The following is a 26,252-nucleotide window of genomic DNA, read 5'->3' on the forward strand; positions in this document are numbered from 1 at the left end:
CGGTTAAAAAAAAAATAAAACTAATAATCAAATTGTATTTTCTTGTTTTCTTTCTAACTCTTTGCATATTTTCTACGCACATTCAAAATTTCATGTTTCTAAGTCTTATAGATTTTGTACCGTAAAGAAAAAACAACTGAGAAAAAAATTCGCGGAAAAATCATTAAAAATTGCAAATAAAATATATTCAAATTGAATCTGAAAAAAAAAACCTAATATATAATAAAACTAAATATATAGTGGCCCAGCAAGCCAAATTTTTACTCTGTGCTTAAAATGTGTTTCTTTTGTAACTTTTTCCCCTCGTTCAAAAAGTATGTGCAATAAAAGAAAGGTCCTACATAATAGTCTCATCAAAATTAATATATTTAACAATAAAGTAATATTATTAAATTTTTTAATAATATAATGTTAATACTCAACAATAAAAAATAGTGACAGTTTACTTTAGATGTATAGCAATGGAATTGAACTTATAAGGGCCCCCATCATTTTCAGTAGCTTAGGGCCCCACCAAGCTTAAATCCGACCCTGGATGGCAACATTTTCTTTCCCGTTTTTACTAATTTCTGAAAGAAGTATTCAACTTACACAAAAGAATTTGTGTGATCGTTGAGAATTTTAGTAGCTTTGCGAAAGATAATTTATATCGAATTAATTGAAAGAAATTACGTTTCGTGGTGTCATTTGCAACACTAATAACCATAAGTTCGGTCATAAAGTAAGTCTCCTAAATTTGCTAACGCCATTAAAATATTCTTTTTAAATGACGAAATTATGACGTTTTTTAGGCATGAAATTAAAAGACACAAAAGTAAAACGATGTTTTTAATTTTTATTCGCTCATGATATCGTTTGCAAAAACTTTTCATTATTCAATCTTAATTTGCTTTGATAAGAGAATGAGAACAATAAAATGGTAATAAAATTATTTCACAACCTTTAAGTAATATTCGACATCGGCTATTAATCTAGAAATGCGCATAAAAGGGGTCTGCACAGGCACCTCGTTGTCAGGACCGCTTGATTTGTAAGGCATATATTGTCTTAATCATAAATTATTGTGGGTTATGAAAAATTTTATGAATCGTTGGGATTTGCCAGTTTTGAAACAAAAACAGACTCTGATCGAATGGCTAAAAGTAAGTTGCACATTTCTCAATATTTTTTTATACATATTTTTTTTTAAAATTTAGAGTGCAGTTTCATGTTGGATTTTCTTTTTTAATTTATTACTTTGATATTAATTGATGATTTTGATTGCGATCCTAATTATTGATGATCTCTTTAGACATCGAGTGCACAAAACGGAGAAGATATAGAAAAACGAATTATTACGGCTAATTTTTGATTTCATGAACGGATTTTCGTGTACTTAGGACTGTAACTTAATGGTTCAAGAAAATGACCTCAAATATAAGTTTTTTTTTTTTTTTTTTTTTTTTTTTTTTTTTTTTTTTTTTTTTTNTTTTTTTTTTTTTTAAGTTTATTCATTAATTTAGAGGATATTTTAAGGATAGGAAATCAAACACAAAAACGTACTTTCTCGGGATAAAAATATCTTTTCTTCTTCTTCTTTTTTTTTGGATTTTCGTCCTATAAAGTATAGGGTGTAGCCGCATTCTGGGAAATATGGTCCCAATAGTTTGGTCAAAACAGCGATCCAAACTTTGGACCCCTGAATGTTAATTTTACCTTTTCCGTGTTTCACCATATCTCAAGAATTTGTGTGTTACTTGACTTATGTCAAGAACTTATGTTTAATCAAAGAAAGTACGTTTTTGTGTCTGATTCTCTAACTTAGTTAATAGTTAACACTAATTAATAAACATATTTCAGATCTCCCTTACGAATCATTATGATCGGGACTTAGTAAAAGTCCAAACATTAGAAAGAAAGTTATTCAGAGTGATATTTTTTTATTCTGCGCACTGTACACAGGGATCGATCAATACAAATTCAGGCCCAAGGCCCACCAAATTTTCCGGGCCCCTTACAAAATATTTTGAAATTAAATTACTGATTAAGTCCTAACAATGAAAAAGAATCTATTGAACCCCATGATTCAAGAGAAATATTCTAAGAAATGCTGAAAGCAGAGAATTGAAGATTATTTTTCTAAGATTACGTATTTTTCTAAGATTTACGTATCTATAAATTACGCAAAATATTAAACAACAAAACAATGTTAAGTCAAAATAAAAATAGTTTGGTGGCCACAAACAATTGAAATCATTAGTTGAATTATTTTTTTATTTAATACTTAAACCAAAATAAAGCTAGCCCATCTTTCATTAGACTTTTTACTAATTTTTGAGGCCCCTCAGAAATTGTGGGTCCTAGGCCCATGCCTATTGGGCTTAGGCGATAATCAGGTACTGACTGTACAATCAAATTTTATATTCAATTCAGTCCTACGTAAAACTGTTTTTTTTTTTTTTTAAAATTATTTCTAGTTATTCGCTTCTTTTAAATGCAAATTATAATTTTATTCTATAGTATCGATCTGTTATAGATTTTGCTATAAGTAAAGCATAGTAATCTAGATCTGGGATTCTCAATTTTTTCGGCTATGGAACCCTTAATGATCGACTTCATTTTGGCGGAACGCCGATTTTTAATAAATAAGTTTCATTAGCATTTGTGAACATATTAAGTAGCGAAAGACTATTAATTATTTTGAAAATATGTAATGATTTAAATTTTATTAATTATTTTGAAAATACGAAAAGATTTAAAAGTTTATTAATTATTTTGAAATTATATCATGATTTAAAAGTTTACTTATTATTTTGAAAATATTTAGTGAATGAAGATTGGAATTTTTTCATCTTGTTATTTTATCAATATTTGTTTTAAATTTGGGTTTTATGTCGGAATTCACAGGTCTGGAGCGGTATCTAGTCTAATTCTTAATTTGATTTTTGTTTATGCAAACATTGAAAAAGAATGAGCTGAAATAAGGTTTTCATTAAAATAAAAACGGAAACTGAAGAAAATAAAAGTTTAAAATAGTAATCAGAAAAATCCACTTCTTCATTGTTAGATTTGGTTATTTTTATTCGATACTGAATGATTCTGGAGTTTTTCAGAAATCCAGATATCCTTTTCATTATTCATTCATCAAATCGTTTAAGAAAAAACATTGTTTTGAAATTTCTTTCTTCGCAAGCATTTCAATTAAATAATTTCATGAAAATAACGGAAATATTAAATATTGGATTATTAATCGGATATAAATTTAATTACAGGCTTCGAAAATCATAATTGATTAAAAAATTTGTGTGACACCTTCCACGGAACCCTAAGGTTCCGCGGAACACTATTTGGGAACTGCTGATCTAGACTTTAAACGATGAGAATCGGTTAAAAAATTTATCGTCTAAATAATGTTATGCAAATTTTTTTTTTTCCCTTTTAAAATTTTCGTGTCACCACTAAAGCTTTTAACAACAACGACGGAAAACAACAGAGCGTTTTGAAATTTGACTGTCCAAAAAAATAAAGTTCCGCCTAATAATCTTTGTGTTTTTCTTTTTCTCTTTGCAGTTTTCAATTCTTCTATTTCTTTTTTTTTCTTCTCTCTTTTCATACGCATTCTAAATATATAAGTCAGTCCCTTCCTTTTCTCATTTTCAACCACCAACTAGCGCCAAACGTCCCAAATCCCAAACGCCAGGACCACCAACAGTTCCAACCGCTCATTTCTTAATTTCTGTTCCTTGTGCTTGTGTTTCGGCGAAAAATTACCCATCTCTTATCTTTTCGCAGATATTGCAGATTTAAAAATTTTTGCGAAATTTTTCCCTACAGTTTTTTCTTGTCTTTCGTATGATAATGAATGATTTAAATTGTTATTGAATTTCATGGTGTCAAAAATTGCATACGAATGTGCATGGATTTGTAATTAGTATCTAAATATTCTTCTATTTTGTGCAGTTGTAGAAATTGGTGATTACTGAGATTACGTTATTAATAAATTTTTTGTTACTAATTTTTTTAATATGCGATCTCAACAAAAATTCTCATGGATTTGATCTGAAAATTGATTTTTTTTTCAACATTAGATTTTTTGTACCAGAAGTTTTTTTTTATTTAAAGAAAATCATTGATAAAAAGTTTTTTCCTCGAAAAAATTGGTTTCAATATTTAATACTTTAAAAAATGGATAGTTTAAGTCCTGATTCAGCTTTAATCCGTCGATCTTCTTATCGACGTTCTGTAACACCAGTAAGAGGTGGATCTTATAAACGTCAGTCAAGTTTACGAACTGGTGAGTTTTTCTTTAATTCATAATTTACTTAAATGGTTTTTATATTAATAGTTTGTTTTAATAATAATTATGCTTATTCCTTTTATCCTTTCATTTAATTCCACCTCTATGATTTGATCGTATCCTTTAAACAAAGCAAGCAAATATTTTCTTTTGTTTGCTACCTTTTTAGCTAAAAAAGTAAATAAATAAAAATATTTTGTTTTTAATTATTATTTTAAAATAGAGTGCATGATTTATTAATCTAAGAAAAAGTATTTCTTGAAGCAGGAGATCGCAACGTTTGGGCCGCAAAGTAAAAATTGGCCCCTGATTTTTGGCCCAAAATTTAATATTTGAATATACAGTCAAACCTCGATATCTCGAACTTGAAGGGAGAGGAGAAAAAATTCGAGACATCGAAAATTCGAATTATCGAAAATCGCATGTTATCGATGGTAGAATAAAGAAAAATGCTCTTTACATACCTTATTTTCTATTCCATATTTATTCTAAAAACACTTTTTCCATTTTCATTTAAAGAAGATTCAATTGTTTCCTTTAGAGATCTGTAAGAAAGTTTGTCTATAACACTTGCTATAGCTTTAAAAGTGGACTATAGCTTTAAATGTCTCATCTGATATATTCAGCTGCCTCTCAATAAATCTTCTTACAGTGTCCACTGCCGAAAGTGCTTGTTTGTTAGTAACATTGGGCTGTAAATCTTCGATTTCCTCATCCTCTTCTCCTGATAGTTTACAAGAAGCTTTCGTTTGAGCGATGATATCATTGTCATCCCACTGACCACACACTGTTACTGCATCATCTCCGTTTACAAAGTCATGAAATTCCATGTCATCAAGCTTTATGAGTCTGGTCAATCTGTTCCAATCATTTTCGGTGTAGTTTTTAGCAGAATTAACGATATTGATTGTTTGACTACTTTCGTGATCTTTAATGAATCCAAACTTCTACGATCATTCGACCAGAATGATCGTAGAGGAAGACACATCATTTCATGCCTTGTCAGCCATTCTTAAAAAAAATTTTTTTTGGAATATTTTTTTAATTTTATAAAAGAAAATTTACTCTATTTATGGGAAAAAATTCAAATTATCGAGGGATTAGAAAAAAGAATTCGTTCAGGTTTTTTTTTAACATTGAGTGTATAGGAAATTTTAAGGGAATTTTTTTTTCTTCGAGATATCGAAAAATTCGTGAAATCGAGGTTCGAGTTAGCGAGGTTTGACTGTATAAATAATAATCAGTGTTTTGAAAGAAACTATACGACAAAATTTGAAAGCAATACAATCAAGAAGGGAAAAAAAAGAAGCTAAAATAGCACTCCATCGAATTCACGAAATTAAGTGGGTTGCAAGTATTTTTGAATGAACTTATAGGCTTAGTTTATTCTTTTTTTTGAGTAAAATTGATTAAAAAAATAATGATCAGTGTTTTGAAAGAAACTATACGACAAAACTTGAAAACAATACAATCAGGAAGAGAAAAAAAGAAGCTAAAAAAGCACTTCCTCGAATTCACGAAATTAAGTGGGTTACAAGTAAGTTTGAATAAACTTATAGGCTTAGTTTATTCTTTTTCTGAGTAAAATTGATTAAAAAAAATAATAATCAGTGTTTTGAAAGAAACTATACGACAAAACTTGAAAACAATACAATCAGGAAGAGAAAAAAAGAAGCTAAAAAAGCACTTCCTCGAATTCACGAAATTAAGTGGGTTACAAGTAAGTTTGAATAAACTTATAGGCTTAGTTTATTCTTTTTCTGAGTAAAATTGATTAAAAAAAATAATAATCAGTGTTTTGAAAGAAACTATACGACAAAACTTGAAAACAATACAATCAGGAAGAGAAAAAAAGAAGCTAAAAAAGCACTTCCTCGAGTTCACGAAATTAAGTGGGTTACAAGTATTTTTGAATGNTTAATACTTTAAAAAATGGATAGTTTAAGTCCTGATTCAGCTTTAATCCGTCGATCTTCTTATCGACGTTCTGTAACACCAGTAAGAGGTGGATCTTATAAACGTCAGTCAAGTTTACGAACTGGTGAGTTTTTCTTTAATTCATAATTTACTTAAATGGTTTTTATATTAATAGTTTGTTTTAATAATAATTATGCTTATTCCTTTTATCCTTTCATTTAATTCCACCTCTATGATTTGATCGTATCCTTTAAACAAAGCAAGCAAATATTTTCTTTTGTTTGCTACCTTTTTAGCTAAAAAAGGAAATAAAAAAAAATATTTTGTTTTTAATTATTATTTTAAAATAGAGTGCATGATTTAGTAATCTCAGGAAAAGTATTTCTTGAAGCAGGAGTTCGCAACGTTTGGGCCGCAAAGTAAAAATTTGCCCCTGAACTGCCTTAAATATGAATAAAATCTTAAAAAAGGAGCATTTTTTTCCCCGCCCGTGTTCTGTAACAGTAAGTTACAGAATTCTGTAACAGTAAGTTAAGTTCTGTAACAGTAAGTTAAGTAGATCTACTGGCCGTCTTAATAGCAGGCAGGCCCCTCATAACATGTCGTATTGTTTAAAATCAAACTAAAAAACTTCATATACATAAAATAAGCATTTTTAAGATATGCAATAATTTTACAAACTTTTTATTACACCAAAAAATTACTATAATTGACGTAAAGATGTATAAATACTTTGGCTTGTGGCCCTTCGTTGATGAACCTGTTGTACAAGTGGCCCTTCACTCAAAAATACAGTGCATCCCTAGGTTACAAAATTCTACTTTTGAAGAACATAAAAATAACCAATAAACAAAAATTTAATATTTGAATATAAAAATAATAATCAGTATTTTGAAAGAAACTGTACGACAAAACTTGAAAACAATGACAATCAGGAAAGGAAAAAAAGAAGTTAGAAAAGCACTCCATCGAATTCTCGAAATTAAGTGGGTAACAATTACGTTTGAATGAACTTATAGGCTTAGTTTATTCTTTTTCTGAGTAAAATTGATTAAAAAAAATTAATAATCAGTGTTTTGAAAGAAACTATACTACAAAACTTGAAAACAATAACAATCAGGAAGGGAAAAAAAGAAGCTAGAAAAGCACTCCATCGAATTCTCGAAATTAAGTGGGTTACAATTACGTTTGAATGAACTTAAAGGCTTAGTTTGTTCTTTTTCTGAGTAAAATTGATTTAAAAAAATAATAATCAGTGTTTTGAAAGAAACTATACTACAAAACTTGAAAACAATAACAATCAGGAAGGAAAAAAAGAAGCTAAAAAAGCACTCCATCGAATTCACGAAATTATGTGGAATAGATAAAAGTACTTTTGAATGCTCATTTAGGCTTACCTTTTTGGAGTAAAAAAAATGGATCTCTATGCATGTGCCACGCAGTTTTGAATTATTTATTAGTAGAAAAAGTGTTTGTTTCTATGCCGGATATGGATATTGATTATTATTTTCCTGGAAACAAAGTTTTTCAAAATCAATCATCGAAAAATGATGAAAAATTCCTATTCGTAGAGGTCATAAATTAAAATTCCATTTAGATTCCTTTAAATCAACAGAAACGATGTGATCTTACCTGAGGAGACATACTAATAATTTAAATTACTGTAAGTAATCGGACATAAAAACATTATTTGAATTCATAATTTTTTTAACAAAAGATTCCTCAACACCAAGTTTTCAGAAATATGGAGATGGAAAAGCCAATTTGATAAAAAATCTTAAACACCAGTCAAATACCATTACCGTAGCCTTTTTTATTTTTGTATGTTTCATTATCTCTCTTAAAGGAAAATGGGGAAAAAAGACAAAAAAATATTCCATTTCTCAATGTTAATTTCGTCCAAAAAGAAATAAATAAATAAAGATTTATATTACTGTTTTTAAAGAGAAAATTACAATGCCTCTTGTTTTTATTTGTTTATTCCTTTTTATTTTTTTTTTCCTTTTCGTTGAAATCTAAAATCCTAAAGAAATTTATTACCTCAGTAAGTTCAAATATGTTTTTATATATATATATTTAAAAGTTTTAACGCATTTCTCGCAATGAAAAATTTCTATCATATTTTCCTTATGTTTTTTTTTTAGGAATTGTAACAATTATTTTTTTATTATTATCTTCTTTTATTCAAAAATCAATTAAAAAAGAAAATATCTGAATGTTCTTTTTTATCAGGAATATAACTATCGGATAATTATTTTTACCAATGTTATTTTTGCAATTCATTAACATTCTTTTGCGATTAAAATGACATATTTCGAAATTTTAAGATAAATATAATGATTTAAAAAAACAAAACAAAACAAAAAAACTCAAGGCTAGGTACGAAAGGATAAAATGAACAAAAATGTAAACTTCAAGTCCACACAAAAAAAATTCGGCAATTTTCCAGAACATAAATATGTCACCAAGTCATCACTATAATCCGAAACACTTCCGCGGACGAAAAAAAAAATCTACGATTAATGTCAAAAAATGTACTTGAAAGTTTGTGGGAAATATTTGATGTTTTGATTATTCTCGAAAGCAGAAATAAATCAAAAAGCGGCGGCAAAGTTATTTATTTTTAACCCTTTGTAAGCCATTAGGAAGTATATTTCCCACCAACTTCATAAATTTTTAACCGTGGTATTCCGAAATAAGACGTACTTTTACTCTTGCGGTGCTTTCTTGTCAAACGAAAAGCACACCTTCTTGAATTAATCGGGAAAAGCCCCATGGCTAGAGAGGTTGGCTTGTTCAAGTGTCATTAGAAACACATTAATCCTCGCATGTGCGCTGTCTGAAGTGGATTTTCTCAGTAGCGACCTTCCAGATATCTACTAATGGACAGACTGTAGTTAATGTTTGAATTTAACCCCACCCCCCAAGTAATTAAATTCATTTTTATTATATTTTTATGTTCGTTACTTCATTAAAATTTCCAAAATGTTTTATGTTTTTAATCCCTTCCTTCTCGCTTCCGTGAAAATGACGGGGTGAGGTTTAGCCCACTATTTCTCGATCCCGTGATATTTCCGGGCTGGAGTGTTCAGCAGTAACGCACCAATAAGAATTAAACTAATTCATTTCTTTTGCCCAGAAAACATTTTATTTCTCATTTTACACACCAGATGACAGTACCCGGATATTTTTAAGGTAATTGTAGATAGTTTAGAGGAGATGAAAACAATAAGAGATGTAGGAAGGAAACTCGTTACTACTGTCCAGATTGTGACGTTGGCTTCTGTATCTCATGCTTTGAAATTTATCACACAAGAAAAAAATGACTAATCTTTATTTATATTATACGTAAGTTTAATAAAATTCTTTTTTAATGTTTAAAACACATATAAAACACATATTTTTTAAATTTTCCTTGCTTGCTGGAAAACCAACATTAAGTCATAGTAGAATGTTGGCTTTTCCTAAAAATTGAATTTTTTTAAATTTTCAAGCTAAAAATAAATTAAAAATGAATATATATTGTTCAAACACATATTTTTATATAATTTTCAGGGATAAAAAAAATAGGCACTTTTATGACCGTTTTCTTGAAAATTAACCGATCGTTAAGGGANTACCCTGTTACAATTGACCCCACTCTCCCCTATTGTTCAAACACATATTTTTATATAATTTTCAGGGATTAAAAAAAATAGGCACTTTTATGACCGTTTTCTTGAAAATTAACCGGTCGTTAAGGGGTTAATTAAAGTTAATGACTGCAATAGTATATTACAGTACAAGTGAAGAAACTGATAGTTTCTCTCCCGCATGTGCCGTAATTGCTCATGGGGCATGCTAACCGTGGGGAGGTTCTCGTGGTCTTCCTCTCCATGTAACGCAAATGCGGGTTGGTTAGTTCCATCAAAAAGTCCTCCATGAAGAAAAATGCCTCCCAATACTTAATCCAGGATTTCCCTTGTCTTCTGGATTGGGTTCAAAATTACGAGGCTACGGAGTTGAACATTAGAAGTCGTAAACTCGAAAACTGGGACGGCTGGTCAACGACGGTTATAAAATAAAATAAAATGCCTTTTAGTGATCTGAAAACGATTAAAACTTGTATTAATTGTCATCAAGCATTAAGTTCCTGTTCTGATTAAAAATTGAAACTAGTCAAAATTATTACGATTGACGATAAATTCCTTTTGGCGATAGTTTAACGATAAATTCCGCTTGCAACGATCAAAAAACGATTGAAACTTGCATTGTTATTCAGCACAGTCCCGGTCAAAGTTTGATAAAGTCAGGAAATGGCAAAAATTTCATTGACGATGAATTTCCTCCGGAGATAATGGCAAAAACTTCCATTTGTAGCGGACAGAAAGAGATTAAAATTTACGTTATAAATCAACCCATAACTCTGGTTAAAATTTAAACACTCCAGCTAGTTGGAATTTGGTGAAATTTGATTGACGATGCATTTATTTGGACGGTAATATGTTGTGAAAATCTATTTGTCCCGGCTGCTAATTTACAATCCAGTGGCTTTTAACGACTCGTTCTCTTTTTTGGAGGTTTTTCTGTTGAGTGTAGTTGGTCGCAATTATAATGCAAGCTTTTATTTATTTTAAAATTTATTACCTGAACTAAAAAAAAGTCAAGAATCAAGTTTTATTTCTTTACTTTTTATTTAAAAAAAATGTCAAACAGGAGAGCGGGTCGTTAAAAGCCGCTGGATTGGAAAATCACGTCCTAGTCAGAAAGCGTTTGAAACTTTCAATGTCATCCAGCACATAGCTCCACTTAAAATTTAAAAACTTCACGAGTTGAAAGCAGTGAAAATTTGATTGACGATTAATTTCTTTCGGCGATATTATGGCGATAAATTCTATTTGCAGCTGTCAAAAAAAGTTTGAAACTTGCCTCGTTACCAGAAACGGAGGATCTACACCAGGGGTGTTAAACTCAAAAGCTGACTTGGGCCAAATAAACAATGCTTAACTTCAGGTGGGCCGCAAAAAAAAAAAAANAAAAAAAAAAAAAAAAAAAAAAAAAAAAAAAAAAAAAAAAAATCAATGTTCATAGAAACAATTATTTTTTATTTTGAGTAGTATATTGTAATAAACATATTTAAAGTTAAATTATTGTTTAATACTTGACATCTCTTTTCTGCTACTATCTTTCCTATTTCGGGAGAAATTTTATTGGCCGAAACTACTTTCAAAATTGACCCAACGTGAGCGTTATTAATACGGTTTCGGATGGGAGATTTATTTCCATTCATAACAGAAAATAATTGCTCACACTGATAAGTACTTCCAAACATGGAAATAATTTCATAAGCGAATTTTCGAGTATTTTCAAACCTTGCCGGTAAATATTTGTAAAATTCAGGCATACCCACTTCAATGAATTTTGCCTTCAAATTTGAGTAGCACTGAATCTCAAACACTTTCATTTGCATATTACTGGGCACTGAGTCTATATTTATTGAGAAAATCGAAGAGAACAAACAAAATTTGTCTTCCAAAGAATTGAAATCTTTAAACCTTGTTTCAAATTCTGTTTTCAGATTTGAAATTTTTTTTGCGTATTTTTGATACGATGCAGTATCCCTGGAATTGCAGGTCCCACAAGCCAATTAGAATTTTACATTTTCACTCGTACAATTTAAAATGATCCGTATAGTTTATAAATAAAGTATATTATAATTTTAGATGCTGGTTTCCTTTCTAATTCACATTTCTATTTTATTTTTACTTTGCGTCGGATATATTGACTGGGCCGCATGCGGCCTGCAGGCCGCTAGTTTGACACCCCTGATCTACACTGTTAGAATTCTAATTCGAAAATTATGGTAAAATAACCGGCAGCAGTCTGTCCATCCGATCAACCGTAAAGTTTACGGTAAATAACGCTTTTTACCCTTACGATTTTGAAACCATTTACAACTAGTATGGTTATAAAATCATGAATGCAAAACTAAACGGATTTTTAACCATTTACAACTGGCATGGTTTCAGAACCGTAAGAAAGAAATTTAGCTAAACATTGGAGTTTGGATTTTCGTAAGGTAGTGGGCATTGGAGTGTGCAGGACACAAATCGGGAAGTATAGGACACTAGAAGCTCTTCATGCGTCGAAGAGAATGGAGGAAATATTGTGGTCAATGCTGAGACTCGAACCCCCGTTCTGTAGGTCATGAGACTAACAGATTAGCCTTCTTGTCTATGATATGTACGCAGTTGTTAAGAACTAAGTGGCTTCATTTGGTGGGATTAGTTGGTGCGATAAAATTCTGGTTGTTTAACCGTATTAGGAGCAAACCAGTTAATAAACAGTTCTTCTCACAGCTAACAGTTTGATTATCATCTCATTTATGGTCATTTGATTGTTTTGTTTTGGTAAGATAACAATTAATTAAATTGTTTTTAACCGTTTTTTTTCCCGAGAAATTTTTAACAGTGTATATTTGAATGCTGTAGATGTTCCGAAAGTGATCGAAATTTCAATTGAAATACTCCACTTTCGCATACACGGAAGCGAGTTAATAAGACCCTTGTACGAAGCAATTTTACTGAGCGCATATTTTTGGGAAGGTTTCAAATTAATCCTTCGGTAACTAACCTCGGGATGGCCTTAAGGCAACATTTTATTATTCGAATCTAAATTTTTTTTCTTTTTCGAAGTATGTATCTAAATAGTGCTAACAGAGGTAAAATTGGACTGTTTTCAAAAGTCAAAATAACTTTTTTTTCTTCCTTCATCGTCCGATTTGAAAGACACGTGCTCGGTTTATTTTTCTGGATTTGCTTGTGAGACGCGAGATAGATTCTTTGATGTTTTTTTTCTTCTTCTTCTTTTAAAAAAGAACTATTATTATCACTTGTGCCGTGAGAAACTTCCTGACAAATATGCCTCTATGTTCTTTTCAAATGTCATTTACACCGACTTAAAAGATGGCTTGAAAGGTTTCACTTTACGAACACTAAATAACAGGCTTTTTTAACCCTTTAATGGGCCATTTTATTTCTAGTAAAGGTAAATTAAAGTATTTTTGAAATTGAAATTGTTATAAGAATAGTAATTGATATTATAACAGGGTGCGCAGTGTTTTTAAAAAGTGCTTAAAGGTGCTTACTTTTGATTTACGTTTTTTTTAAAAGCTTTTAAAGGTGCCTTTTTTTATTTGGGGTTTGTAAAAAGTACTTACTTTTCTATCTAATAAAAAGAGATTTTTTCTTTGCTGTGTTAATTGTAGCTTTAAATTACAAAAAAATATATGATTTTCACAATTTTCTCTGCAATATTTATCGGGAACTAGGTATTTAATCATGATTGTGTAAAGTTTTTGAGTTTTATTGATTTTATGTTTATAAATCAAGAACTTTAAACGATGGAAAATTTTTTTTTATTCCTGAACAAATCCTAATTATGATGTTTTTTTTAAAAAGTGATTGAAAATATTTTTGAGTGCTTAAAAAGTACTTAAAAGGTGCTAATTTTTTGTTGAAAAATCTGGCTACGCACCCTGTATAAGAAAAAAAAAAACTCATTTAGTTTATAAAAATGCCATTTAATTGATGGTAAGAATATTTAACATGACCTGTTAGGAACTTATTGACTTTTATTTTTCCTTATTTATAAAATTTTTTTTATAATGCTACAATCTTCAAAAGGAATTATGCATTTTGTAACTTTTGTTAAACTAACGTTTTGTTAAGCTAACAAATGGTTGCCAATTTTATTCAAACACACTTCAAGAAAGCTGAAGTTATTAACAAATGGAAACCTATATTAAAAGTGGTAAAAAAATTCACTGCAGACTTTAAAAATTGGTGGTAAGTATACTTACCATGGCTTTAGAAAGGGTTAAATCACTTTTTTAAAATTGATTTTTATGTAATTCCGGGTTACTGAACCAGTTTTATTTTATTTTATAACCGTCGTTGAACAGTCGACCCAATATTTGGGTTTACGACAACTAACTAATGTTTAACTCCGTAAGTTGTAATTTTGAAGCCTATCCAGAAGACAAGGAAAGTCCTGAATCAAGTATTGGGAGGAATTTGCCTTCGTGGAGGATTTTTTGATGGAACTAACCCGCTATTGCATTGCATGGAGAGGGAGACCACGAAAACCTCCCACGGTTAGCCTGACGGCGAAGGGACTATTAACTCATGATCCGTCTACCACTGAGGATATTTCACGTCAGCACTGTGGTCGGTGCAAGCCGAATGCGGAATTCGTATCGACTGGGATTCGAACCCGGTTCGCCTCACTGGAAGGCGAACGCTCTGTCCCCTGAGCCATCGCGGCTCTTACTGAACCAATTGCTAATATTAATAGCTGGATGTTTTTTTTTTAAATTTTTTGTCAGCGTGGTCATACGCGTTTGTTGCACAAATTAAACGCACACTTACACTTCGACTCAATGATATGTCTTAAATCAAGACATCAAACTGTCTCCCATCATCCTACACAGTTGAAGTTCTAATCACACGTTTCAGGTTTCTTCTGCTAAAATCATTCAGCACTGCTCTTCAGTTACTAACCTTGATTTTTCGGAATCATTCCGTATATTGAAATATCCGAATGATCTTTTCTCTCTTTTTTCGTTAATGATCTTTTTAATATCCCACTCTTTCCTAATTTAAGAAATGTATTTTATTTCATTTTAATTTTATTTTTTTAATCTATTTTAATTTTAACTATTGTAACATTCTAAAATTTTTTTAATCAGATTTGACCTTAATTTGTAAAACAGCATGTTTTAAAATATTTTTTAGTTTTTTTTCTTTTGTCTAAAATTTTGGTCTACTTTGAAAAACAAATATTTATTTGCTTTCAAGTAAACCTTAATAAAATAATGAAACATTTCAAAAAGTTTGTCTAAATTTTACCCATGTATGACTCATTTTTTTTTAAAAGTACTTTAAATATGGACTAGTTTTAAGTGTTTAACAAAATATGCACAGTTTTAAGTGCTTTACAAAATATACAATGTCAATAATTAATTTTGGAAGTGTTTTTGTACTATAATTATGGATACAAAAAATTGTGTATCTGTATCAGTTAAGACTTTGTGCATGCTTTTTGATGGCAGAAACTTGACTTCGTTTAGGATTTTTTTTTTAAGGAACTAACCTGCATTTGTGCATGGAGAGGAAAACCTCCTACGGTTAACCTGACGACAAGGGACTCTAACCCATGATCCGTCTCCACTGAGGATATTTTACGTTTGCACTGTAGTCGGTGAAAACAGGTTCGGAATTTGTTTCGATGAGCCATCGCTGGGATTCAAACCCAGCATCATTTTAATTTTACAAAAAAATTATCTGCACTAGAATTTTTTTGAATTGAAATTTTCGGATCTAACACGGTTCGGAGGGACCGGGGTTCGATCCTCGACTACTGTAAGTCTCACCGAGTACATGCGATATGTGTACATGTAAAATCTTTGGAATCTAAAGTTCTATGTTCGGTCGCTGAGCAGTACCATGGTTTCGGGGAGCTGGAGAAAATTTCCTTCCCCTTCAGCTCCATGTCTAAATTGCGGAAGTGGCCTCAAGAATGAGTAGTGCTGCCATCTATCCATGGGATTCTGAACCAAGACGTACTTTCATCTTTGAAGTGCTTTCTTGTCAAACGATAGGCTCACCTCCCTGACTAAATTCGCGAAAGATCTATAGCTGGCGATTTTTGCTTGTTCAAGTATCATTAGAAACAACAACAAATTTACAACTATATTTTCCTTATCTGAATTATTTTGATTATATATATTTATTTCTTTTTTTTTCAGTCACACCTCCGCCGGATGCTGTGGATGATGAACCGGAACCATCCGCCCCTCCCTTGGAGCTGATGGATAAAGTACGGGGGTATGAAACTGCATCTTTCGAAGACGGTAGGTTACAATCATACTTTCTGAATATCACTGCATTTTTTTTTCTAATTCTTCACTTTCAGAATGTGTTTGTAAAATTTCGTATTTGTAAGTGAAATTTGGATTTTTATTTAGATTTTTATGTGGTAGCGTGTAGACGTGGGAATGTCCGGGGCCAACCAACACCTCCTAGAAGAGAGAAGGCCTCTGCACGGATCAATTTAGTAGTCCGACTGAACGAACATAAACTGCGCAGTGGGGAAAAATAAGAAAGATGTCACACAGTCCGTACTATGTACTAAACTGTGCATTAGGTAAAAATCGTTCGGACTGCTAAAGCATCAGATTTATCGTTCTTGGCAACCTGTGCGAAAGCCTTCTCTCATCTAGGAGCTGTTGGGGCAACTCTTTGATCAGATGCTTGTTAAGAGTATTGTAATTACTGGAAGGGGCAAAAAGCGATAAAAAGATATTTTATTTTTAAAAAAAAAAACTGTAACAAATATGTGTATGAAAGGAAATCAAAATTTTAAACTTATTTTTATATAGGGGAGAGTCGGGTAGCCCCGCTCACTTAAGGAGTATTGCTTATATTTCTGTATAATACTGAGTAATAATCAACATTTTTGCATGTTTCTATTGTTTTATCATCTAATTGAATAATGCAAAAAGAATAAACCAAAAAAAGAGTAGTTAAACTTAAAAAAATAGAAATTTAAAAAAACATGTTTTTCAGCTCTTTTCAAAATGTGTCGGGTAGCCCCGCCCAGTTACAAAAATTGTGTTTTTTGGCTATTTTTTCAGGTGTAAATGAGAATGACCAATGTATTGACAATAGATAAACCTCATTTATCATTTTTATCACAAAATTATTTTATTTATTACATATTTATATACTTTTAGTGAATTCTATCATTTAATAACAACAAATGTCATACCTTTTATCATTATTAATGTATATTAATATATTATAATATTAATATATATTTATATTAAATATTTAATGAAAATAATTTAATTTAAGTAACAATAATTAATAACAATAGTTGTTTTTCAATATAAACTTATTTGGTTGATCTCTTCTTATAAACTTAATATAAAATACTTCTTATAAAATTACAAATTCACTTTGTATTTTGATTGCATTCAAATGCTTCTGTAGATTGATTCGTTCACAAATAAGTGAAAATAAATAAGTAAGCAAATAGCTTATCATAATATTTATGATTTCTTGATATTAAATTTAATTTGGATATATCAATTACATTTTAAAAATATTTAATTTTTCATTTTTAAATATATAAATTTATGTTTCATATAATATTAAAACATATATTTGTTGTTAAAAATGCATATAACATTCAAATTTGAAGCAATAAAATAATAATCTTTGCAACCGTACATTTATCGACGAAATAAAATTGGGCGGTGATACCCGACATTCATGTGAGCGGGGCTACCCGAAATCCAATTTTTTTGTAAATTTGTAATTACTCGAACAATTTTTTACATACAAACTTCTTTCTTTGTGCAAATTAAACTTAAGACTACATACTTTAATGCTGTATGTATAGAAAAAATTATTTTTTTCGTATTAAAATGAAGTTTAATCGAAACATTCAACCAATTTTTCTTAATTTCATGACTACTGTATTCAACATATTTGCAAAACTATTGTTTACCATGTTACCAGCTGCATAAATACTTGAAACTTTGAAAGTAATCTTTTTTTAATATAACAAATAATGTCCGATGGTCCATTGACTTGAAAAAATATTCTATACATATGAAATTGACAGTGGGCGGGGGTACCCGCTGGGCGGGGCTACCCGTCTCTCCCCTATATGTGTGCGGAGATTCTTCTATAGTAAAATATATTTATATATTATTTCCTAACAATACATACCTAACAATATATTAATGTCATAGTTTATTCTTCATAGAGGTTTTTGTTTGCGTTTTAAAGAATTTAATTTCATTATGGTAATAGAGTTAGTTAATCCTTAGAAGTCAAAGGGGTGTCCCCTTTGACAGGATGACCTGGAGTTATTGACCCCTTTGCGGCCTCTGCATGCCGCTGTTGAGATGGAAAATTGCTTTAAATTGTGAATATGAATTTTTTTTAAAATTTATAAAATTACTGATTTTTCTTGTTTACTGAAGTTTTAATTATTTGTTTTCTAATCAGACGAAAGAAAACCCGTTTTATTATGTTTTTAGATCCTACTACGGAAAAGGAACGATTACAGTAGTTTCGCTACTTGTAGCGTGCTGCTTCCACTCTCTGTTACAATGGAATTTGATTATTAGGTTTAGCTTATAATTGTTTTTTCAAATTTCTTTCAAAAATGCTTATTGAATAGCTAGCTTCATTTATAAAAAAATAAAAAAGTCTAATTATGTAATAATTAAATTTAATTTTTCTTGTTGCTATTGATATTTTAATAATTCCAGCTCTTATTTCGAATCCTAAAGTCGTTTGCGATCTTGTCGTTGTTGTTAATGATCTATTTGTTCTGATTGGGTATAGTTTATAATTCTTTTTTCACATTTCTATAAAAAATGCTTATTCATAAAAAGTAAAAAATCTAATTATGTAATAATTAAAATTTAATTTTTATTTTTTTCTATTTTTATTTTAATAATTCCAGAGCGTATTATCGAATCCAAAAGTCGTTTGCGATCTCGTCGTTGTTGTAAAATATAATGATCTATTTGTTTGTCTTTGTTCTGAAGTGGAAAGTCAAGTTGTTTTGACCCGGTGGTTCAAGGTTTTCTTCTTTGATATTTTCTCTTTGTCAACATTATTTTTAAATTATGAGATACATGACACGGCGTATGATTGCCTCATTGAAGAATTAACTAGAAGTTAAAGGCTACACATTCTATTCTTTGCCATGATATACCTAGTCAGCTTATTTAAAATTTAATGTATGATCTGGGAAAATATTAAATTAAATACCTATACGCATGACTGTTAAAAAGTATTTATCAGGGTTTGTAAGGTCCTTATAAACCGTATTGCAAAGCTATTAATTGTGTTTTTAATCAAGGAATCATTTTAATATCTTCAATTAAATATATTTAGCCGGAAGTAGTAATATATTTATTATTAATTTAGTATTTGTTAGTTTAGCATTATACTTATTTATATCCGATTAAATATTTGTTGTGAAATTCAAGTTTTGAATGTTTAGTTTTCAATTGAATCCTTAGAAATTAGTGACTTCTTTTTTTAAAAAATAACATTGACATATCCTTTTCTATTAATTTTTTTTACGGATCGTATGAACCCTTTTTATTACATAATAAAACAGGCAAAAATTAAGGAGCTGCAGATTTCTTCGAGTGCAAGATTATTCTCAAATACTGATTGCAGTAATTAATAAATATTGGGTTTGAAAAAATTTATTAAAAACGATGTTGATTACCACTACAAATGTATGAGTTAGAGTTTTATTATATTTTTTTATGTAACCAGTGTTGGTCCATGTCCAAGAAGTCGTGTTTTCGATTCCCGCCGTCCGAAGATTCCCAGTGTAATAAATGGCGACTGGTGCACGTAAAATTTGTTGAGTCACAAAGTCCTCCATGTTCCTATAATAAATCGATACCTAAGGAGCTGCAGATTTCTTCGAGTTCGAGATTTTTCACAAGTACTGACCGCAGCTATTAATAAATATTGGTTTAAAAAAATTTATTAAAAAGGATGTTGATCACCACTACAAATGTATCAGTTAGAGGTTTATTATATTTTATTATATAACCGGCTTTGGCCCATGCCTAAGAAGTCGTGGGTTCGATCCTCACCGGCAGCAGACTCCCAGTGTAGTAAAGGGCGACTGGTGCACGTTAAATTTGTCGAGTCACAAAGTCCTCCATGTTCCTATAATAAATCAGTACCTCTAGGGGGTACTGAATTGGAGATTGATCGATCTCTGGTTCAGGTCAAAATTACGATCTGTGTATGAACGGGTTCGCCCTATAAACGGGCGTGACGTATGGGAGTTTCAGAAGTCGAATTCTGGTCCAAAGATGACTCCACTGGAAAACCAAAACAATCCCACCCCTTGCCGTAATGGCATACGACAACCACAACATGAACAGCCGCCCAGATTCTGAGTTTACAACTATCAATGTTTCACTTCCGTAGCCTTGTAGTTTTGAACTCAACTCAAAAGACAAAGGAACTCCTGGATCAAACATTGCGACAAATTAGCCTTGGTGGGAGACCTTTTGCTGGAACAAACCCGTACTTGAGTTACATTGAAAAGAATACCACGAAAACCCCCACGCAAGGGGATTCTAACCCATGATTCGTCAACCACTGAGGATATTTTACCTCATCACTGTACTGTGCATTACTCACTCAGCCCATCGGGAGGCGACCGCTCTATCCCTTCAGTCACCACGGTTCAGAGGTTTATTATATTTTATTTTATAAACTACATTGAGCAGCCGACCCAAAGTTTGGGTTTACGACTACTAAAGTTCAACTCCGTAGCCTTGTAGTTTTGAACCCAATCCTGAAGACAAGGGAACTGGTTGATCAAGTATTGAGAATAATTTTGTCTTCGTTGAGGACATTTTAATGCAATTAACGCGCATTTGCGTTACATGAAGAGGAATACTACGAAAACTCGGTGCGAGCGGGGTGCGGAATTTTTATTGACCAGCCATTGCAGGGATTTGAACCTGGAAGGCAATATTATTATAGGAAGTATCATATTTATATTACGTTTTTTTTGTGCTGACAAAATTTTTGTTCTAAATATTGATCAATTAATTTTTATTTCTCGTCCACTTTAAATATTGTTGGAGGGAGGGGGGCTAAACATTAGTTTTAATTGATCTGAAAATCATTAAATGAAAAACTTTCAACTCCTTATTTAAATTAGTAATCATGCAGTCAAGTTTTTTTTTTTTTTTTTTTTTTTNTTTTTTTTTTTTTTTTTTTAACTTAAATATTATCTTAGGACAGGAACTTTCTATCAAGAGGGAATTTAAGTGTTTCATTAAATAATTTTAATTTGCTTTTTGTTTTATTTTAATGTATGTATTTTTTATGTAATATTCAATTGACTAACTGTAATAATTTCAGTGTATAAGCATGTTTTTTTGGGTAGAGCTTTGTGTGGAATGATTTCTATAACCAACAAACCATATTCGTTTTAAGTGATTTTTTTTCCTATGATTATTTTCCTAATCTTCTTTTTTTGTATTTTACTCCGTTTTAACAAACGGTTCTTTTTATTCCTGATTAACTGGCGTTTGCTTTTTTAGTAACGAAAGGGTATACACTTTGGCATCTGGCGTTTTTGACTCACAAATTCCACCCCTGTTCTTAACTCTATTTTGACTACCTTGTATATTTTCATAGTTACAAATAAATTGTTTTTACATTTGTTTTTTGTACAATGTTTTGTCATATGTCTGGTTTAGGGAGTGTTTCTTACACCCAGCAATATACCACACGCGTAGAAGTTTTTCAAAAATACATTTTTCTTCATTTTTTAAAAAAAGTTTTTTTTTTGTGTTTAAATTAATTTTTTTTTTCCTACATAGTTGATATGACTATTTTTGAAATCTGTTTAGCATATTTCAGTGTTAAAAGTTGTTTGGAAACTTCTACAAATATTTCGCTATTTTCCAGAGACTTATGTTTTTATAATCGAAACTAAGTATTACTCGAACTATAACTACTCGAAGTATTACTAAGCATAATTAGAGTATTTCGTGATTTGACCTAATAATTTTTTTTAAAATATGGATATACAACAGGAAGAAATTAGCTGTTAGCAGTGCATTTTATTTCGCATTCTTTTATGAAGACTTAATTTTTTATCTGTAACTAATATTTCGTCGTCGAGTTTTCACATCCATTATACGTATTTCAAGCTGTATCTGTTTTCGTTAACACGTATTCCGAGCTGTGTCCATTTTCCTAAACATGCATTACGAACTGTGTTCATTTTCATAAATACGCATTCCGAGCTGTGTTCATTTTCGTAAACACGCATTCCGAGCTGTGTTCATTTTCGTAAACACGCATTCCGAGCTGTGTTCATCTTCCTAAATACGCATTCCGAGCTGTGTTCATTTTCGTAAACCCGAATTTCGAACTGTTTCATTTTCGTGAACATGCACTTCGAGCTGTGTCCATTCTCGTTAACACGCATTTTGAGCTGTGTTCATTTTCGTAAATTTGCATTCCGAGCTGTGTCGATTTTCCTAAACACGCATTCCGAGCTGTTTTCATTTTCGTAAACATGCATTTCGAGCTGTGTCCATTCTCGTAAATATGCATTTTGAGCTGTGTCCATTTTCCTAAACACGCATTTCGAGCTGTGTCCATTATCGTAAATTACGCATTTCGAGCTGTGTCCATTATCGTAAACACGCATTTCGAGCTGTGTCCATTTTCGTAAACATGCATTTCGAGCCAAGCTGTTACCAGATTTAAAAACTCACCGATGATTTGCTTTGCATTAATTTGAATAAGATTTAGAGTAATTGCTCATCTAATCGAGAATTCCTAGTCAATATTTTGTTATTTTTGAGTTTTAACTAAATTTTCTCAAAAAAATTTAAATTATACAGTTATGAAATTAGTGCATTAAGTGCAAATTTTACCCATTGATATAAATAAAATATAAAAACGTATTAAAAATCTTGAAGAAAAATGGAGGAAAGATACTTTAAATTATCTATAAAAAAATATTTATTACGATATTCTTTGGAACATGTTTCTTAAATTATAAGTTTAAAAAAAAACTGAATTCTTAAAATAATTTTTTAATTTATATTAATTTTATAAGCGTTCTTGAAAGTTAAAGCTAAAATTGTTCTGTAAATTCATAGAAATAATTTTTGAAAGCAATAAATTAATCAGTAGATTTCTAGCAACCATTTTCGAAATTAAAATCTCAAATTATTTTTCATAATAAACTGCTATCATTTAAAAGTGAAATGTAAACAACTTTTATGTTTTATTTCGGATTAACTTTCCTCATTGCTTTTTTTAATATTGTGTTTTCTACGAAACAATTTGTTATATGATAAATACTTTCTTGAGGTTTTTTTTCTTCCTATTAACTGGGATTTTAGCATCTCATTTCCTGAATCTTTATTTAAATACAAACATTAAAAAAGAAAAAAAAAATTCTGTGAACTTTAATGTTACGGTGACATCATTAAAATTAATAATGGATTAAAAAAGCGAATATGAAATTCTTTGCAACAATAACTTCGGAAAATAAAATTCTATCTTTAAAACAAGCATAAAGAGAGGATAGTTTATAAATTCAAAAATAATTATTGATAGGTTTAGAAGCCTCTTGATTTGTTCCGTATTATTAATTCTTTTTTTTCGCAGTGGTTCCCAAAAGATATTTCGTAGAACCCTATGGTTCTACGTAAAGCCCACTAAGGTTCCAAAAGTTAAAAATAAACATTTAATTTTTTTCCACCAGCAATGATTTTTGAAACTTATTAATATATATTTAAATAATAAAAATAAATCCTAGAATAAAGAATTAAATTTCTCTGGTAACCATTTTCTAGGTTTTTAATAGTCCCTGCTCGAAAACCATAATTCAGCAATAGTTAATTCATTTTCGGTACACTCCAAGAACACACTTAGATGCCGCAATGGAACTGTAACTTTAACTACATATATGACATAAAAACTTAATTTTAATAGAATTATTTATAAATTGGTGAAAATATTTCATTCTTCACAATAGATAATTTCAAAATAATTAATAATAATTTCAAAATAATAATTAGTTGAGAATATTAACAGCTGCAATTTATCTTTATTTACAAAGTTGCGGTTCCGCGAAAACGAAATAAATTTCAAACCGGTGGTTTGTATAAAAGGCAATACTCTACGGCATTTTGTTTTAACAACTGAATTTCTTGGTTTATAAGCGTTGAGAGTGAAACCCTATGTTTAATCAGCTGGCCTCATCTTCCTCTTGACGAGCGACCGTTGCTCTTACTGATTCTCTTTTTTTTATTTTTATTTCCCTCCCTTATTAATGACCTTACTTGTTGCTCTTTAGATCCCTTTGTGATTGCGGTTATCGCTAAACACCATACGCTCATTTTTTCTTCTTTTTAGTTGCAATTTAATTGCGATCACTACACTACATTCATTGCGTTAGTGTGAAGGGGGAAAAAAAACTTTTTAGTTGTTAGATATTGAATAAGATGTATGCGCACGTTATGCATTTATTAGCTCTACTTCAAAAAGCTATTGAAAATATTTTTTTGGCGGAGTAGGATACAATCGTTGTTTTTCTCATTAATGTTCTCAATGACCGAAATGTTCAGATTCAGATGTTTTGAGACAGTGGCGAAAAGAAAAAGCTGCCCTTGATAAACTTGACTAAATCCGTTTTTTTTTTTTTTTTTTTTAAATCGTCATACATATCTTAAATGCTTTTCTTTCTGAATTATTTCACATCTGAGATAATTGATATAAATCAAATGGACTAAGTTTTTTTAAAAATTTATTTTGATCGAAGTTTAATTTTTTTAAAAACTTAATTTGCTCCTTTGTGTGAATGTTTGCAATTTCATGTATTTTAATTACTTTAAAAACTATGATTATTTAGAATAAAGTGTTACAATACCCAAAATTAAATTTAAATTAAAGAAGTTAATATATGTTTTTTTACTTTTATAAAGTATCGTTAACGTTTCAATTTTTTCTATTTCTATTTTATGCTTTAATCATATTTTACGCTTTATGAAAGAGTTATTAAGTTGCAACGCTAACACCGGTTTCAGTGGCGATCGAGATTTCATGGGCTTGTCTGCCAATACACTGGTATAAAAAATTAAGAGAATTTGCAGACTTGGTCGATTATCTCTAGAACTACGAGACCGATTTTTATGAAATTTTATATGTACATACATTGTTACAATACAATACAAATAACCATTCGGCAATTGTAATACACATGCCTGATCGTGCGAAACGCTCGTTGGAGTTGGAAGGTATGAAATTGTCACAGGAAATGATAAACTGCCTTATTTCAAGTATGAAATCACGCTGCAAGGCGCGAGGGGACCACTACATGAGGGTACCCCCTATTTACCCATTTTTTTGTTTGTTTATTCTGCTACTGCTGTTTCATACCTTCCGTCTCCAACGTGTACATATCAAATTTCATTAAAATCGGTCCAGTAGTTCTAGAGATAATCGACCAAGTTTGCCAATTCTCTTAATTTCTTACACCATTGCATTTGAGGCAATGAAACTAAATACGTTATAAACGTTAATACATTAAAAACAAAATTGGTCGACAGATTTTAATTTCTTCTTCTTTCAAGACACAACTGCCTGTTACAGGCCAAGGCCGTCCCAGATTTTAATTTCAGAGAAATAATTTAAAATTGCTTTAACAATGTTTCGAGAGAATGTTTCAATGTTCAGAGAAATAATTTAAAATTGCTTTTACAATTAAAATAAATACAGTAGAGTCCCGATTATCCGAGTTAATGGGGACCGCAAGAAACTCGGATAACTGAGAAACTCGGTTAAAGCGAAGAGTATAAAAACGGAAAGAAAAAGAGAAGGTATAAATGTAATATATTTAAGAAATACAAAATGTATACGAGTATACCACATACAATTCATATTATAATTGAAAAGCTTACTTAAAAACATTTAAAACGCATACTTTACGAGAATTAAAAAGTTTTTACTTAAAAAAAGTCCTTAATCGTTTTTTGTTCTACGTAACTTTGGCGCTTTTCTGTAGTTATGTTTCGCCTTTTTTAGGGATAACAGGAAGGCTGGGGTCGCCTCTTTTTGTTGTTCTATATATTCAATAGTACATTCGATAGCTTTTACTCCATCTGTATGAGAGATTTTTATATGTTGATTTTAATAATCACTGTCTTCATCATCTTCGCTAGATTCATTATCATTATTGACGATATTAACGATAATTTCATCAGACCAAGTTGTTGGATTTTGTTTTTCTGAGTGTTTGGAAGACAAAAATCAAATTTATTTTTTAGCGGTTTTTTTTAAAAAATAAACTAGAACAAAAAAAATCCTTGAAATATTTGATAGCTCGGTTAAAGCGGAAACTCGGATAACCGGGTCTCGGATAATCGGGACTCTACTGTACCTATAAAAATCGGTGAAAATTATTTATTAAAACCTAAAAA

The 26,252-nt window shown here is 30.5% G+C and overlaps 1 protein-coding gene across 5 annotated transcripts in view; it reads left to right on the top strand.

The window, feature by feature from the left end:
- Nucleotides 1-26,252, top strand: part of LOC107457440 (protein SSUH2 homolog) — a 51,514-nt gene that overhangs the window by 9,140 nt on the left and 16,122 nt on the right. For 4 of the 5 annotated variants that reach the window (XM_071185525.1, XM_043040244.2, XM_071185526.1 and 1 more), the window contains exon 3: nucleotides 15,981-16,085. In XM_071185525.1, the coding sequence (XP_071041626.1) occupies nucleotides 15,981-16,085 (105 nt within the window). Of the gene's footprint in view, nucleotides 1-6,184; nucleotides 6,318-15,980; nucleotides 16,086-26,252 lie in introns of those variants that run through there. The other variant, XM_043040246.2, reaches the window with a different exon arrangement.

This window comes from Parasteatoda tepidariorum, chromosome 9 (assembly GCF_043381705.1).
Source record: "Parasteatoda tepidariorum isolate YZ-2023 chromosome 9, CAS_Ptep_4.0, whole genome shotgun sequence".
Lineage (NCBI taxonomy): Eukaryota > Metazoa > Arthropoda > Arachnida > Araneae > Theridiidae > Parasteatoda > Parasteatoda tepidariorum.